This window comes from Fistularia commersonii, chromosome 15 (genome assembly GCF_037954325.1).
Source record: "Fistularia commersonii isolate RoL2024-O1a breed Wild chromosome 15, RoL_Fcom_v1.0, whole genome shotgun sequence".
Lineage (NCBI taxonomy): Eukaryota > Metazoa > Chordata > Actinopteri > Syngnathiformes > Fistulariidae > Fistularia > Fistularia commersonii.
This window is the reverse complement of record NC_141298.1, coordinates 17,137,774-17,156,214: the sequence shown is the minus strand read 5'-3', so window position 1 is coordinate 17,156,214 and position 18,441 is coordinate 17,137,774. Positions and strand designations below refer to the sequence as shown.

General features: G+C 49.7%; 1 protein-coding gene across 3 annotated transcripts in view; it reads right to left on the bottom strand.

Moving 5' to 3' along the window:
* The window catches only part of auts2a (activator of transcription and developmental regulator AUTS2 a), a 435,895-nt gene that overhangs the window by 97,740 nt on the left and 319,714 nt on the right, over positions 1-18,441 (bottom strand). For all 3 annotated transcript variants that reach the window (XM_086160359.1, XM_086160358.1, XM_086160360.1), the window contains one exon: positions 17,905-17,934. In XM_086160359.1, coding sequence (XP_086016485.1) covers positions 17,905-17,934 — 30 coding nt within the window. The remainder of the gene's footprint in view (positions 1-17,904; positions 17,935-18,441) is intronic.

Below are 18,441 nucleotides of genomic sequence, written 5' to 3'. Positions count from 1 at the left end.
AATAAAAGGTAAAAATAAAGTCAAAATACAATAATAATGATACAATATATAAGTACAATAAAATGCAATCAATAAATACAATATAATAGTAAAAATGCAAGTAAGTACGTGTTGCTGCTGCTGAGAAACAATTTCCCAGGTATCGGATCATTCAATAAATAAATACATAAAAAAAAAAAAAAAAAAACTCTTAAGAAAAAGCATCTACATATTAACGAATACACAGGAATAAATAATGAGCAAAGTATCGAGGTGACGTAGCACTGTAACCGATTCTGGCGATAGGACAGGCAGGATATTTCAGGTAGGATATTTCCCGTATCTTTCCGCCGTGTTTATAAAAAAGACCTTGGCGACCCGAAGCGCCATGACATCCGAAATAATCTAACGCTGATGTTGTGTTTGCGACCCCCCGCCCCTCCTCGCCCACCCTCGGTGTGGGGAGACCGGCATGTCACTAGGAACTGTCACATAAATCTGCGGAGATGATGACAAGTGTGGCGGCGTGTCGGTGTGTTTTATGGCTACGAGGCACGATCACCGCCCGTCATGAATAGTAATCGCGCCAACACGGAGAGCGCGGCGGCGGCGGCGGCGGCCACGTCGTCGCCGCCGCCACGCGTGACAGGTGGCGCGCGGCGAATAAATAATGGAGCGAGCGGCGGTTCGAAAAGTCGCCCGGCATTTGGTTACCAATTATCCTTCTCTTGTGAGCATTAAAGCGCTGTGCATTGTTTACCGTTAACAGACATAATTGAATAATAATGCGGCGGCCCCACCTGTTCCCGGTGTTGGGGGAGATAGCTGTTTGGTTTGAATAAATGAGCTGCGCTCTCCCATTTCCTCCCTAATCCTCGCCGTCCCTCATCCTGACAATGGGGCTGCGAGGCCTGCCCTCGCAATGGCCATTAAAATAATGTGGCCTAACCTGCGCAGGGGTTAACCAGCTAATGTCCTCCGCGCCGCTCCTCTGTGTACATGAATAATGCAGATCAGGTTCCTAAACAAGCGCACAAATGAATCTATAAATCACCCGGGTCAGGGCAACCTTATTATATCCCGGTCCCACCTGCCAGCCCGCCCTCCATCACGCCATCCCATCCCTCTGTTCCGTCCCCGTCCGGTCCTGCGGCTAAATGGGGAGTTTATGTGTCATGCTAAAAATGCTAAAACGCGCGCCGGCTGAACACTCCGTCCTGGATATGACGGGTCCATTTCCCGCGTCTTTATCTCGCAGATGGGCGTAAATCACGCCGTCGGGCCGGGGGGAACAGTTGGCGGGAGCCGTGACGGAGGAACGCCGATCCCTCTTGCGCCGAACAGAGTAATAAGAGAGCGATGTCAAACGATACGCCGACGATGAACTGCAATTTCAGGCCTCGCTTCGCACTCCATCCGTTACGCGTACGTCCCTTGTGTTACAAACTCCGTCAAATGAGAGCCGGGTCACGCTGGGTCCACGCCTACTGTTGAAGCGAGACCCCCAAACCTGTGTATTAGGGTATCCCGTCGCTTCCTGTACGCGACGCAACATCACGGGGTTAAACCGATAAGACATACGTGGTTTTGAAGATGGCGTCGACAATATCTTCTTACTCTGCTGTTTATTGCTGTGCAATAAAAACCAGACCAATTTTGTTCTCCGCTTTTAAAAGCATCTTTTCGCCATTGTTGTAAACACACGCGCGGCTAATGACACTTCTGGTTGTTTTAATCCTCCTGGAATCGCGGCGTAGCGAGAAAATTCATAACCGAGCTCGCGGAACGTCGCTGCAGAGACAATGCACAAAAAAAAAAAAAAACGAACCAAAAAAAAACAAAAAACAAAAAAAAACAAACAAGAGATCTCGGCTAATTAAAAATAATGAGAAGTGGGGATAAACCTCGGCAGTTGACTTCCCAGATGCTGCCGAAATAAACTGTGAGGGATAAAGAAAAGTTATGGGGTGGAGAACACTAAAAACTTGATTAATGCGGAACTCGCGTCGTCCCGGAAGAATTACGGAAACCCAGTCCGCTCCGAACGGAAGGATCGACCGTCCGCTCCGCCCCGGCAACCGCGACCCGGCGACCGTCACCCGTCGTCGTCGGCGCGCGCGGACGACCGAGTTCATTATCGGCCTCGTCTTCGCGATCGGTCCTCGAACCGCGGGGCCAAAGCCGGCGTCACGAAGCGGCGGAACGGGCCCGGTTAGCGCTCGGTGATCAAGGAGCCGGAGCGGTTGCGGTTGACACGGACAACCGGCGCGGCTTCATTTGTCAAATCCGGCGCGCGCCGCTTCTCGCGCCATCAAACGAAACCACAGCTAGCTCACAGAGTCATTTCCCTCTCCCATTTACAAATGAGTCCATTAGTGTGTCTGCAATGAGCCCTGTGCTGTCTCCCAGTAATGGCTTGTGAGATTTCCATCATAATCATAATGGCTCCCAGAGTAGCCATGTGTGCAGATGGAAGGTTGCTCGTAGGTAATGAGCTATCGCGCCACCCAAAGGGCACGTGTCTTTCGCTTTGTTATTTAGAACTGTGCTCCTACAAGTTTGTGAGCTGACAAACGCTCGCCCCTGCGCTTCCTCTTCCCGTTTGATGACGCCTCGAGCTGATGATGAACGCCGTAGAAGGCGGCGTCCGGGCGCCCGAAACGCCGACGCTAAATCGTATACCTCAAGCCGAGGCGCGGGAGCGAACGCCAAATGCCATCCTCGCATTAGTTAGCGCGCTGACATTCTTTCCGTCCCCCTTCCCCGGGTCGAGTTGCTTTGCCAAGAAGAAATATCACGGCCGGCGGTGTCGGGATGACTCACCTCCACTTGCCATTCGAAACACATCACATCCTTCTCCGTGGCCTCAGAGAACGCCAGCCAGTGCATCTGCATCTCCTGCCAATTATCGCTTGAATACAAGTCTCGCTAACACTTCCAGTGTGTGTGTGTTCATCGCGCTAGCGCGCCGGCTGTCTACATAGCCACGGGGCATGCGGGACGGGATGGAACGGGCTGATATAGCACCGGCTCTGCCAATGCCTAATTGACGTTGTTGTGTTACGGGTCATATCAATGAGGCGACCTGACATTTTCATGTATTAATTCAGTTTCATATGTTTTTTTTTTTTTTTTTGTTTTTTTTTTTTTTTTTTGGAGAAACCTTTATGAAAGCAATCAATGGGAGCCACAGGCAGGCAGCGGAGGTCCACCGAGGATTGTAAAGGAAGATGTGACCTAATTGTGCGCGGTGCGCTCGGGCCCGGCGATACATAACGACGCCTGGGAAATGCTACGAGTAGCCCGGACATGTCCCCGACGTTGTATTCTTTGTTCCTGTTAACATCAACCAACTCCGCCATGTGAGATGCGGTTGTCAGAGCTCAGCCGTAAACCAGAGCTACTCATGCTAATTATTAGCGGCGGCGTGAAGGACGAGTGTGTACATTAAAAGGTAGCGCGTGTCACGCCTAGCGGTCAAAGAGAACGAGGTATTTATTGCTTACGCGTTAGCCATGAGGATGTTCTAATGATACAGGAATATACATAAGGGTCAGTCACAGTTCTGTGAAGTTCACCCTCTCCCGGGAGGTCTGCCGTCTCCCCCGACTTTAATTTGAAACCATTCCGAGGCAAAATGGAAGCTGTTTGATTTATCCCTTATTACATTGCTTCTTAAGAATCTGTCAGACAGCCTCATGAATTCATTCATCTCCATAAGCCTCCCCAGCACCACTTAGGCCTTGTGTAATCTGGGTGAGACCTCTTATCACTTCATTTACACAACCAGGAGACTATCAATTCCTGTCCGGCGTCTGGGCCGGCGGGGTATTAGAGCCGAGGTCTTTGGATCTGCCCGGACGGCGCGCCGGTGGGACCTGCGCTCGCCCCGTTCGGCGCCCTATATTTACAACGGCGGTGAGCATTAGTTACATACATTTGCCGTTTTATTGCGGCGTAGATCCCAATCGACTTACAATTTTCCATCACGAGCCATTGATGAATTGCCGCGGCGCAGACAGAGACACTTAAAAGCATTTAGATGGTGCCTAGCGCCAAACAGCCACCTCATAAACCCAGACAATGGTTGGGCTTAATAAGAAACAGAATGGATCCCATGAGTGTGAAGGGCCCATCAAGCTGGGGAATTTCATTTAATTTCCCCGGGGCCGTCTATGTCTTGTACACATAATTAGAGCCCAACATGCAATGCACCTTGTGTTTTGTCAATAATTCCCCGAGGAGCAATCAGGACAAGGGTTGGACATGCCTCTGCGACCTGGGCTACTTGCAACAAGCTCAGCCACCTAATTACACTGCCTCTAACAAGCAGTGTGGTGGCAATGGTGCTTGGAAGGGAAAGACGGGGTAGACTAGGGGAAGGGGGGGGTTTGGGGCCCCTCCTCAGAGCCCCTGATGTCATTAGGATTGTTTGTGGCTGCCGCCATGCATGCTGGGACGGCGCTGTCACTCCTACAGGCTAGTTCTCTATTTGCCTCATTTGTGAGTGTGTCGAGAGATCCGGGATACCATCCTCCACAGCTGTTACCTGATTAGAACCGCCATTTCTGCAACGGGATAAAACAACATCCGTCCGTTACTGCATAGTGAGTCCGTTTCCACGTTATCTTTATTATTTTTTCCCGCATTCTCCCCGTTGTTTATTCTCGCCGAGTGATCAGGGCGGGCGACAAGCGGAAGAATACGTATTCTTCAACTGTTGTTGCGAGTACAGCAGACGGTGCCAGATCATACAACATCCAAACACCAGACGGAGTTCAGTGCAGGAGAAATCGTCGCCACCTGATGGATTCTAAAGAAACCGTTCCCACTGGTGACCACTTTGAAGTTCAGCATGCACCTGAAGGGACTGACTGTAACTTGGAAGTCACCACCAACTACTAGCTACCATACTCGTTCTGGCCGTGAGGTCAAACCTAGAGTCATTTTAGGTCTCCAGCCTTTGTCTATGTTTACCCTTCATTTTCAGTCTATTTGGATAATTGTTTAATGTTGCATACAGGCCACTTTTACTCTACTCTATTTTGCTCCGCCGTAAGCTTTACCACAGAGACTTAGTGCTTCCTTTAAAAGAAGGGGGATGAAATATTCCGTAGGAATATATTGTTGCTTTAATGTTGATGTCATAAGGTATATTGTTGCCTTAATGTTGATGCCTTAGTGTTGATCCTTTAATGTTGACGATACGTATACTATATAAGCGGTATCCTCCAACCGATATTGGGGCTTCTTTTTCTTATTCTCACTCTGGAATATGCTCTGCCATTAAAGCCTACACCCGTTCTAACGTCCCACGGATCGTTCTTGTACACACGGTACATTTCTCAAACCGAGAAACATTACATGCCACAAGTCGGTACGTCTTAACAGAAGGATTGAGGGTGAGATGAACCCCAAACCACACCAGGCCACATGGACGCCTCACCATTTTTGTGTCTGGAGGCTACCTGACCGTCTGACCACCTAATGACCAGACGACAAGATTGCATAATGACCAAACTACATGCCTGAGCACCTGACACAAGTCAAAGAAGAAGGTCTTCCGATGTTGAACGAAAAAACAAAACATTGGGTGAACTTTGCCCCTTGGTGCTTCTGTTGTTGATTAAAAGCAGGTAAGTCACAGTTTACTGGATGGAAACTGCATGGAACGCATAACCGCAAACTTACGACTTCAGACAGACCTATATCTTGACAAATGGGTACCCGTTAAAAAATATTTGGAGAGTTGAAGATATTATCTCTATTTGACTGATTTAGATGTTTTTTTTTTTTGTTTGTTTTTGTGTTTTTTTTTTTTGTTTGTTTGTTTTTGCGTTTTTTTTTATTTTTTTTTATTTTTTAATTTTTATTTTTATTTTATTTTTCGCTCGCTAGTGAGGAAATAAGTGACCTATAAAGAATATTGTATAATGTGTATCTTGTTATGAGGTTTTGTAAGAAAGTGTGTGACTCTGTTAAGGAACCTGTTCTAATAAATGTTCAAAAAAAAAAAAAAAAGTGCTCGCAGGAGTGAACCCGGAGGGCAAAAAGCGACGTTTTGTAAAATCCGGTGAGCGTGACGTTTTTGTTTTTTGTTTTTTTTTTCCCCATGATTTATTTGTTTTGTTTTTTTGGGGTTGTGTTTAGTGGATTAATGTCACGCATTTACAGTAAACTTTTTTTTTTTTCTTCTGGACGAAGTGGGCGTCTCCACCTGGAGCGCATTTGTCCACGACTCAAAAACAAACTCTGTTTTCGAAGAGGAGGAGGAGGAGGAGGAGGCGGCGGAGGAGTCCTTGGCTGCAGGGATGAAGCCGTTTTCTGTGGGCGATGTTGTTTTGCAGGGCCGGGGAGGAAACACGGGACCCGAGAGCCGGCAAGTTCCAAAAGAAGTAGCTTGCAGAAATCGACAAAAGGGCGACGAGGAGCCGAAGGGCTTGCGCCGGACTCGTATGCTCGGTTGCTACGGTTATGCGCAGGTGAGCCGGGCCTTGACTGACACCCGCCGAGCGCGGCGAGGAAGTTTAACCTTGGCTTGTCGGAGGACTCGCTCTCTCGGCGGGGAGAGCGAGGGCAGACGGAGAGACAGTCGGCGGTGAAGAATGAGCGCCTGGGAGTCCGGAGATAGGCGAGGCGAAGGGCTCCCTGAATAACAACAACCGATCTTTTTTCATAAGTGGCCCGCTTCTGGAGACAAAGGTTTGAACCCGAGGTCTTACGCCATACATTATTAAAGACCAGTAACTGGCAACGCCGCCTCATAAATAGAGATGAGGGCGGCCACCTGAGGAGCCGGGGCGCTTCTCGCTATTGATCGGCCCGCGAGCCTTACACGACCCGGACGGCTCCCGGCGCATCGTCCGAACCCGGGAGCCCTCCGGTGAGTGATGGATGGCGCCGGGGTAAGTTCACGTGTCGGAAATGCACGTCGATTCATTCCGGCGGATTAGCCGGCCCCGCCGCGACAACGTTAGCGGCGTTTCTTCAGAAATAGGAGCGGGGCTAACGGCGCGCCGCGCAGACGGCTACGCCGGGAACGGCACGCTAGGCCTTCGAAGGGTTATCGACAAAGCGGCAAGATGGCTGATTATGTGTCGACTGGTTTCTGGACTTAATATTTACTCAACCGCATTTCCTCTTTGTACGCGGTTGAGCGCTTTAAGGGTCTAACACGCCAACGCAATTCGCCCGAAACGTTTTTCTTTTGCGGGGTCGGGAAAGACTCGGGTGACGTTTTTCCTTTCCGAACATCTCTTACAAACAGCATATTTATTTGCTATTGTTGGTACTGATTGAATAATTTTTCATTCCCCGTGTTCTCACTTTGCACCGGGAATTGAATCACTGCCTTTGAAACACGATTCACCGCGGCAACCCTCCCTCCGCCCCCTCCTCCAACCCCCATTCAATTTCAAGGACTTGGCAACCTTGTCTTATTCAAACATGTGCATTATTACATTTTATTGTTGGCCATAAATGAATGTTTGGAGGTTGAGCACTCCAGAGACAAGAGCAAGACATTCAGCTTGTATAATACCGCATCTCAAGGTAAGCCCGAAGCCTTCCCCAATCCTTCCTTTTCAAACAAGCTATCGAGAAGCGTCGGAAGGCAATTTTTAAGAAAGGAGAAAAAAGCCACAGAAATGCGCTCCCGGGTTAAAAGCTCGCACGGTACATTCTTTCCCCCCCCCGGTCCGAATGAACGTCTGCCCAAGTGGCCGCGCAAAAGAAAACAATGATTACCGACTGCGTCTACTTCCTGGAACATGCCGGAGTGTGTGAGGAGGGTTGAAATGGCAAGGCTGCGGCTTCTGTAACCGTCGCATACGTCCGTTCGCTCACGTTTTATTTAATTTATGGACAAAATATGATCATACGGCGCGGCTCTGGACCGGAGGACGCGGAAGTAGGAGGCCTGGAAGAAGATTTATGGACGGTAAGTCGGTTGGTGTGAGAGGAGAGGGTTAGACGGAGGCCCGTGATTGGCTGAGGGGATCCATGCAGGGGGCGGCCCGAGGGAAGATCGGTGAAAAATTTTAGCATTATACTCTTTCATATATTATCTAGACTTTATCCTGCGGTCAGAGCGACGGGGCTGGAACCGACCCCGGCCGTCATTGGACAAGAGGCCGGTTCCTCCCATCACTGAGCCACGTAAACGGCAACCATTCACTCCCTCATTCACACGTCTGGACGATGTAAGAAGAATAAGAACGACTTTATTTATCCCGAAGGAAATTGTTGTGCCAGAGTTACGAGAAAAATGTAGGGTCTCTGCTGAACCTCCAACACGTTTTTGGACTGAGTGTCAGACGGGGGCCGGACCGGTGAAAGCGTTGCCTAATTACCTAGAAGGAACACCAAATCTAAATTTTCCTTTTTCGTCATGTAAAGGAGAACAGGTCAGTTCTAAAAAGTGCAACAACACTACGCCTCAGTTCTGTTTTCTCAGTTCTCTGTGCATTTTCTTGTATTTGAGTCTCATAGTGGCGGCGAAACTTGTCGCATCCACACCGAGCATACAGGTTTCTTATTAACCTCAACCAACAAATGAGAAGCGTTTTCTCAGAAAACCCTACAGTCCAGGTCCACTTTTCTCTTTTCTGACATCTTGCTGACAAGAAGCAAAAAGCCGGGAGCTGCGTCGCTGCCGTCGGCTGCGAGTTCTGAGTCACATAGTGTTGTGCCGTGATGCTAACGCTGGCTAAAATAGTGCGCCGACTGGTAGACAATATAGGAACTGCATTTTTAGAAGAAGTAGTTCGTGATTTTTATGCATTTTTTCAAATTGTAGATGTATTCCACGGGCCGGGATGGACCCAGTGGCGGGCCGATGTCGGCCCGCGGGCCGTGCGTTTGCCGCCCCTGACGGAGGAACCCCATTCAGACGAGGGGAGAACACGGGGAACGGAAAGGCTCCCCGTTGGAATCCAACCACGGACCTTATAGCTTCCAACCGCTGCGCCGCCGTGTCAGCCCTGCATCAGATCAATATATATTAATATCTGAACCGTTTGATATAAACAAAGACGTCAGACCTCGATATTCCAAGCCAGGCTTTAATTACTTCCATACAACCCATCAATGAGTATTTAGTTACATAAATACTCTTTATAGTTCCCGCACATCTTGTTCCGATTGGCCCTCTCATGGAATAGCGAGAAGGAAAATAGACGATTTGGATTTTAATTCGGTAATGAAAGCCTTTGAAAAGCTTTGTTGTGAGATCTTTTCTTGTTTTTGTTTCCAACGGGCGCCGGGGAGGTTCGGCCGGGCTGAGCCTCCGATCCGCCGACCAAACTCCGGCGAAGATAAAGAGCTACCATGTAAACTCCCCGTGGACTCGACGCTTAAGCCAGACTTACTCAGTTAGCCGGCTTTGCTGGGAAAAAAAAAAAAAAAAAAACCCGCTCGGATGCCTTCGGTTTCTGGAACCGCTCGCATCCATCCGGCCACGTTATTGACTTCCACCCGATCAAAAACATCTCCCGTATTCCTCGATTGATTCGTTTTCAACCGGGATCCATTTTTCAAGAGGACAGGGATCGACCCCTTGGCGGCCATATTGGATTATTGATTCCTGGAAACGCCTTATCTCTCCCCTAACGGGCCTTGAAGGGTTTCGTGAACGATGGCCTTTTACAGTCCCCCCACCCCAGCGCTGTCAAAAGATGGTCTTGAAGAAGAGCCGCTTTCTTCTTCTTCTTCTTCTTTTGGGAACCCACATGTAGCCTAAGGTTACGGGCGGCGACGGGATGGGCCTTTGCCTGCTGGGACAATAAAGTGGCACAAGCTCTGGAGCGAGATTCTGTAAATAGGTCAGAGTGACTATAAGGGGTGCGGACGATACTCGAACCCAAATCCCGTCCAGCGAAGCAAACATCCGAGACTCGAGGCCACGCCCACGACAGCCGCCAACTCACGACTGCGAGCAAGACTTGTCGGAGACTCTCGACTCCAAAGGGTCCATACTTGTACTCTCTAACTGACATCACTCGCGGGGAAAACATGGGGAAATCCAAAGTAAATACGGAAATAAAAGGGAGGTTCGATCCAAAGTGGAACGGGTCAACAGAAAAAAGGTTCTCACCTTGTGTTACTGCCTCATTTCCGAGGAGGCGCGACGTGGAAATCCCTGTGGATTAGGCCACGTCCGTTTAATTACCAGTGCATCGTTCGGGGCTTGGAAGAGGAGGAGGCGGGGGAGGAGGGGGGCGTTTTCTTCGCTGACCTTCTCCGTCGCTGAGTCGAGTTCTGCAGAGCCATTACGGCACTGCTGAGCGGAGGTACCGCACTATACGGGAGGCTTGGAGGTGTGTGTGTGTGTGTGTGTGTGTGTGTCTGGGGAGTGCTGCTGCCTGCTGACCTGGTCATCCATCAGGCAGCGACTCTCCATTCCCTCCCCCACCCCCCTGTCCAAAGGCCCATCAGCGGCTCGGTGCCAGACCTGGATTCTCCACATTAATTTCTCATCTGCGGCGCCCTAATGAGCTCCGCCTGCTCGCCCACCTCCGAGACCCCGCTGATTATCAAACGGGGGAGGGCGGGAAGGGTGGGGGCGCCCATTTGTCAATGGCAAGAGATGGCATTTACGCCGCCGACCTTGCTGCCAAGGAGAGGGGACTCAAAAAAAAAAAAAAAAACAGAAGAAAAACCGGGAGAGAATCCGGAGGCTTTCGGCGAGGAGAAAGGGCAAGGCGGCGTCACGCAAATGTCCGCCTTTTCGGAGACAAGAAAGAGCTACCTCCGGGTGCCATCACCTTCCCGCAAACGCGGCGTCCTCTCTTTTGTGTCTGCATCGGAGACACGAGGCTGGAGTGCGGCGGGAGCTGGGATTTGCCAGTTATTGGATGGAGGGGAGTCGTGTAGGTCCGTGACACCCGCTAACCTTGGCCAGGGCTACTGGGACTCCGGGGGTATCCATCACTTTGGCAGCTCGGAGACCCGGGCCGGGGGAAAAGCCACAGAAGTTGCGGCGCGGGGGGACGAGGCGGGGGGGATGACGCTAGTAAAAATTTAATGCACTCCGCAGAGCGGTCATGTCATACTTGGTTATGGAAAATAATCCCAGATGCCTGCAGTGCTAAAATGGAGCTGTAATGTGCTCGCCTCCTAACCCGCCCTGACAGCCATGATGTACGACTACCATTACCGGAAAATATCACTTCAACTAACCCGTGATCCGGCTCCGCTAAGGGTCATATTATCCATGAGGAACAAATTACACTCCCCCAAAGTAAATACAAATTTCCTACACTGACTGGGTACAAAGCACAGAAGGGGTGGCGGGGGGGTTCGCGGGCAAGAACGTTACCTATGACAACGCTCGGCGGAGTGACAAGGATGATAAAGTACATGACAAATCACCGGCTGACAGGGTACTCTAGTGCAATCAGCCTCAGCCTCAGCCTGGCGAGCACCCACTCAAGCCTGTAAACACTACTCTCCTCCTTTGGAGGGGGCAAAACACATAATCTTTTAACGCTGACAAGTTGCTCTCTCCTTTTTATTACTCTTCCTTCCCACTGCGGCGGAAAGGAGGCGGGCTTGAGGGGGCGGCGGCGACGGCGGGGATATAAAATGGTTTTATGTACAGTGCCGCCGCGTGATTGAGAAACACAACTCTCTCCGGGCTGTAATTGCCCGAGGGCGAACGCGGCGGAACAATAAAAGGCGGGAGAAACAGCAAATATATTACCGGTTCAGATCCTTATTTTATGTCAAGGACAAACAGGTTGTTTCGGCGACTCCCTACTTAGAGCCCCCTCGCCCCCAAAATGGCGGCGGAGCGCGGCGACTGATCATAAATTCGTAAAATGTTTTCAAAATGGCGCTCTACGGCTAGCGGCCGCGGGCGAGTAGCACCTAGCGAGGGGCGCGTCTCCTTAAACGGAGAAGGGAAGGCAAAAGAAAACCCCGGAGAGGCACGACTGCGGGGGACTGGAAAGGCCGAACCGAACGGTGATGTCGCAAAAGCCGAGCCGGAGAAGAAAGCCACTCGAGCGCCGGACGACGTTCGCGCTGAAAATATTTGACTGGCAGTTTCAAGGTGCCACTTACCAGCAAGAATCACTTAAGCATTAGCAAGTCCAGACAGAGCGGGCGCCCTGAGTGCTCTTGGCGGCGTCACAAAGAACGCCGAGACAAGGTGTCGAAATATTGCTGCCGTCGGCCTGCGGGCTGAGAGATGGCCGCTGAGTGAATGTTTCAAGGGAGATGCGCTTGACAAGGAAAGAGGCATTTACATCCAAGAAATACGTATTACGGCACGTGTGCGGTTTTAGCAGAGGCGGCTAATTGAGTCCACGGCCCTTGCAGAGGCTGTGCAGATGTTTGCAGTTACCGCTGCAGAAATGGCGGACGCAGCGGTTAGCGCTTCCACCTCACGACAATAGGGTTCCCGACTAGATCGGTTCCCCGGCTCCCGCGGTCCTATTAGGAGAGGGTGAAGACTTGTATGCTCGGATGTGGGAGCGAGAGAGTGAATGGTTGCATGTCGGTATGAGGGCAGCTGCCTCTCGCCCAACGACAGCAAGGATAGGTTACCCCGAGGGTAGGATAAGCCCTGTAGATAATGAATGAGTGAATGAACAAGCTGCAGAAATGTGCTGTTTTGCTGTTCTTACTCAGAACGGAGGCCGTTTTTCTTTTCAAACGCCCAAACACAATCATTTCAATAAAGAGGTTGTGTTTCGGAGTATTGTTTTACCGTCGCATCTAGCGACGCATCCAAAGCCATGGATGAACCTCAATGGCGCCGCGGAAACAAATGACAACTTTTTCTGTCGCTCCTTTGCAGAGACGCGAATAAAGACACGCCGCCGTCATATTTTCTCCAAACCTGGCACCGAAAGCACGAGCGTTCACCTCGGGCTTCTCATTATCCGAGTCCTGAATGAGCCGCGACTCGCCGGGCAGCGGAGGCACGGCGGTGGTATGAAGTCATTAGACGGGAAGCACACCGTCCAAAACACCGCTGAGGCGGGCGCCGGGCAGGAAACGATAGCGGCGTGCAGAGTAAAGAAAAAAAAAAGAAGAAGAAGAAGATCGGCGCTCCCTTGTGCTCATTTATTCAGACAAGAAACATTCCCCGGCTACCGTCTCTTCCTCAGACAAAAGTAGGCCGGCGTGCTAATGATAACGCAAAGAGAGCTAATATTATCAGCGCGGTGTGACAGGCGAGCGGAGCGACCGGCCGCCCGGCCGTTTCCCAGCACGCCGTTGACACGCCACGCCACGCCGGAGAAGGACCCGTCTTACAGGTCACTTTGTAATGAGCAAATGCCCCGGCTGTTTTCATGCAGACACACATGAGCGGCTCTGCGCGCACACACATGCGCGTAAGCCGAGATACGAATAGCTGTCTCTTATCAGAGCCTGGCAGCTCTCGCCGACACGGCGAAGGCCTTCTACGCCAGGCAGAACATGATTTCTCCCGGGAGCACTTTTTCCATTTCCTGCTTTTGAAAGGAAACTAAATAAGCCACGTTTGTCCTCATCTAAATACATTCCACCCGTTAAAAGGGACTGCGCTGTCCAAGCGTCCTGCTCTGCAGCCCCCGTCCCCGTCCCACCCCTCCATGTCAAAGTAGGCCGCATGATCCGGAGAATGCAAATGGCAACGGCGCCGGAAGGCGTGACGCCTGGCAGGGATAGATAGTGCCATAGGTGATGTGGCCCGAGGAGGAGGAGGGGGCGCCGATTATACCCTCCCACGGAGGAGGAACGTACGAGTCAGCCCCTCTCCGCTATTTACTAGTTCACTCACATTCATTCACTCATTCACTCCTCATACCGTTTGTCCTCGAGTCAAGGTTGAGGCGGGGACTGGAGGCTTTCCCGGAGGTTACTGGGCGAGAGGCCTGGACTCGTCAATCAGAGGGACAATTATGGAGACAGACAACTATTCACTCTCTCAATTATGTGTTCTTGTGAGACATACAAGTCTTCACCCTCTCAGTCACTCATCATATTGAGACATAGAACTCTTCAGCGTCATCATATTGAGACATACAAGTCTTGACTCATTATATAAAGGCATACAAGTCTTGACTCATCATACTCAGACATGCAAGTCTTGACTCATCATACTGAGACATACAAGTCTTGACTCATCATATAGAGGCATACAAGTCTTGACTCATCATACTGAGACATACAAGTCGCGACTCATCATACTGAAACATACAAGTCTTCACCCTTCCAATCACTCATCATATTAAGACATATAAGTCTTGACTCATCATATAGAGGCATACAAGTCTTGACTCATTATAATGACACAACCAAGTCTTAACTCATCATATAGAGGCATACAAGTCTTGACTTATCATACTGAGTCATACAAGTCTTGACTCATCATATAGAGACATACAAGTCTCGAGTCATCATACTAAGACATACAAGTCTCGACTCATCATACTGAGATATACAAGTCTTGACTCATCACACTGAGACATACAAGTCTTGACTCATCATATAGAGGCATACAAGTCTTGACTCATCATACAAGTCGACTCATCATACTGAGACATACAAGTCTTTCAATCACTCATCATATTAAGATATACCAGTCTTGACCCTTTCATTCACTCATCATACTGAGACATAGGGCCCTTCACTTTCATTCACATTATAGATAGACATGTGACCATTCACTCCCTCTTGCACAATTTAGATGTTTCTGGACTGTGGGAGGGACCTGGACGCGCAGAATGTGTTGTTGGAATCGAACCAGGGACCTTCATGCTGTGTGGTGGAGGCGCTTACCAGCGCGCCACCGTTGCCGCCCTAATTCACTCCCTTGCTACTTGAACACACAATTAATCAATGGCGGCGAGGTGTAGTCGGGGCCGTTCATCAGAAGCGTAACGCGAGCTGGGGTGAATTAATCCAGTCACTGGAGGGATTACGGCTCGCGGCGCGCTTCGGAAACAAAAAAGGCATCGCCACGGAGACAGTGGCAATTTAAATCGACAAGGCTGAGTAATGACTCAATTTGCTCCACAGTCTAAACAACACAAGCAAAAGGCAGCGCTAAATCACCGAGCGGATCTGAATGTGGAGCTCGGAGATCGTACGTCTCCCGGCGCCGGGTCCGCGAGCAACCGGCGAATACGGGATGCAAGGAGGGGGATTTTCACTTGAGCCGTTAGCGGCGCTGAATATTTCTGCGGCATGATGAGAATTAAAAACCTCGCCTTGCAGGTGAACCTGCACTTGCTCCGACGGCCACCGGGGGAAACCTTGTGTATCATTATAATATATATACAGACGAAAAAAAAACAAACTTTTCTGCATTGACTCACTTAGAAACATCTCTGGAAAACCGCCATCAGGTTGAAGTCAAGTTACACTTATCCAGACATCTTTGCAAAAATAGATAAACTCTCCAAAGCCAAGACTCGTCGAATCCTCAAAAACCCCTGTTTCGCCTCCTGCGGTATTTTTACGGTGAGTACACGCGAACTCCTACACAGCCTCGGCCAATGAAAAGGAAGGTTGCGGGCTAAAAAAGGACTAGTCGGAAATGTTACGGCTTAGACTAAAAACCCAAAGCACTTTAAAAACCTGGGTTTGACCACATTGGGGTGGATGCGGTTCTCCGAGGACCATCATAACACCCGGGAGGCACAAATGCGTCTTCCTTTAGCCGCGGCACATGCGTCGATTCATTTTTACCGTTATTTGCTTTTGCGTGCAAAGAGCTCAAAACGAGAATGTGGATCGGAGTTCTTCAGGGTTCAAATGATAATATCACCAAATGAAATCTCCTGTCAGGAGTATCAGTGAGCGCCGTCGGCCACGGCAACACCGGCGACCTTGCGAGATGACACGCCTGCCGAACAGGGAGCGCCAGACACTACCTTCTCCCGGACCCACTGCATCCATTACCGCTTTATTATTCATTTATTAGCCGTTTAACTGCCCTACATTTAATGCATTTCAATGAGCACTCTATTTGTTGCTTATCCATTGTCCCTCAGTTATCTGCAGTGTGTGTGCGCGCGTGTGTGTGTGTGTGTGTGAACTGCAGTCGGTGCCAAACTCGTTGGAAAAGAAAAATAAATAAAGGAACTCAAAGTCCAGCCTTGGCCGGGTATCTCAAAGTCCAATAATCGACTTGCTCCCCGCTGTGACAATTTTCCGGTCAGAGCTCGGAGCAAAAGGAAGCCCCGGCAGTCACAGCGACGCCTAAAAACCCTGAACTGTTTGATTTAAAAACGTGCACATCATTAACCCAAATATAATTAATGTGCAGCTAATTACGGCTTTCTAGTAGTCATTAGCAGGATGTGTAATTGTAATAACGTTAGATCGAAGAACCTTCGTATTTAAATCTCACTCCTGCCCTATTAAGGCTACAACGTTTTCAGACACAAGCAGACCTCAGGAAACACCAGAGACGCTGCAGTTCACATGCCAGGCCGGTAATTGGGGCTGTCATTTCGTGATGAACTACGGGCACACTTCATGTCTTGGTGCAAAAACAAACCGAAGCAGAGGAAACATCAAAAATGGCGAGCGTTTGTACAGACCGGGCGCGAGGTGGAGTTACAGCTTGGGGTGACGGAAAACTACAAGACGGGTGAATTGAAGAGGATGTAGACTGGGAGGTATGCCCGTCGAAGTACTCGAGTACTATGGAGTCAGCCTCTGTCGTTAGGTGGACCCATCTACGCCTTCGTCAAGACCCTTCCTGTTTGACGTAGGGTGGCGCAAGAGCAGTACTCTGGAGCTCACTCAGCTATTGTTGTTTTGGGTGACCCAAAGGGTACTACAGCAAGTATAAACATCACCAACGGCGAGTGATCTGGTGGAGTTACTGCTTGGAGTCACCCTCAACTACAAGACAGGTGAACTCCAAGAGGATGCAGAATGTCAGTCATGCCAGTATTCTAGTACTCTGTAGTTAGCCATTGTTGCGAGGACACTCACCCACATATTTGTCCAGACCCTCCCTGTTCAACAGAGTGCGGAGCACAAGAGGTTCTTGAGGTGGCCATATTTGTTGTGGTTGAATCACCGCCTCTTTGGGCTCAATAACAAACATGGGTACAACATGGCAGGTAAAGGCCAAGAGAATGTAGACAGGGAGTCGTGACAGTCCGAGTACTTGGCAGTACTTCAGAGTCCACCATTATTAATAAGTCGACCCATCCGCACATTCGTAGAAATCCTTCCTGTTTAGCTGAGCAAAGACCACGAGCAGTGCTCTACAGAGTTGGCCATTGTTGTAATGGTCAACCCATCCCTGCATGAGTAGAGACACTTCCTGTCTGTGCGCAGTCATATGGCCAAACATGGCTGATACCGCGAGTGTAGATGGCAACAATGGCGAGCCGTTGAGTATTTGTACAAACCGAAGATGCTTGGAGGGAAAGGAAACTACAAGAACGGGAGTCTTGTCAGTCCAAGTACTCTGGAGTAGCGGCGGCAATAACAAGCGTAGGTACTACAGCGAGTGAAAATATCGAAACTAGCAAGCAGTCGAGTATTTGTGCAGACTGACAATGAAACGCAGTTTTCACAGTCCAAGTACCCGGGAGTACTCTGGAGTCCACCTGTCTATGAGGGTTTCTTGTCAAATCTTGTCTTGGCAACTGGAATTCATTTTTTTTTCCTCTTGAAGACAGTAAACCTCTGAAACGCTAGGCTTCTTCAGTTCCGGAGTCGCCCATTGTTGTTACCGTCCAACCAACCTACACCAGCCGTACTCTGGGGTCGGCCATTGTTGTTGGAGTGGACCCACCTGTGCACGGCAAAGGCCCGCGACCTTAGTTCACGTACCCTTTTTTCAAAATGCCGTATTTTGATAACTTTTCTGGGGGGGAAGTTTTGCGTTTTCCCTGGAAGCAGCGCCTCGGACACGGGATACTTTGGGAGGAGGATCAGCAAAGGACCTTGAGAAGGCAGGCTTACCTTGTCGTCTTGGTCGCTCTCGGTGTCACACTGAAAGAGAAAAAGAAAAGGTGTTAAAAGGGTAATAACATCAATTTCCCTCCTTTCGCACACGGTCCCAATTTACCTTTTCAAATGTCATATCTTATCAGCTCCTAAATAGGCGAACTTACCGCACTAATCGCCCGATCACTTTTATTTTTAACACGCGCACAGCATCCGTGCCCTTGTTAACACCGAGAGTGAAACCTCTGAGCGCCGGCGGAATTATAATAATATAATAATTATTCCCGCTTGAGGCCGGGCGGCGGGGAAATTACGAGAAGAGGAAGGGAACTTTGCAACGACGGTACGAAGGAAGGAAGGTAGGTAGGAAGTGAAGGGGGCGGGGGGTTGGAAGGGATGGGGGTTCGGTGGTTAGATTTCATTTTTTTCTTTCCAATTTCAATTTCAAGGTCCGCTTAATTCTTTATCAACTAATTAGTGTCACGCTGGGTGACTGGCGGCCTCGACGGCGTGCATATGGCTGAGGTGCGGAGAAGCACTGAAGTCGGTAAT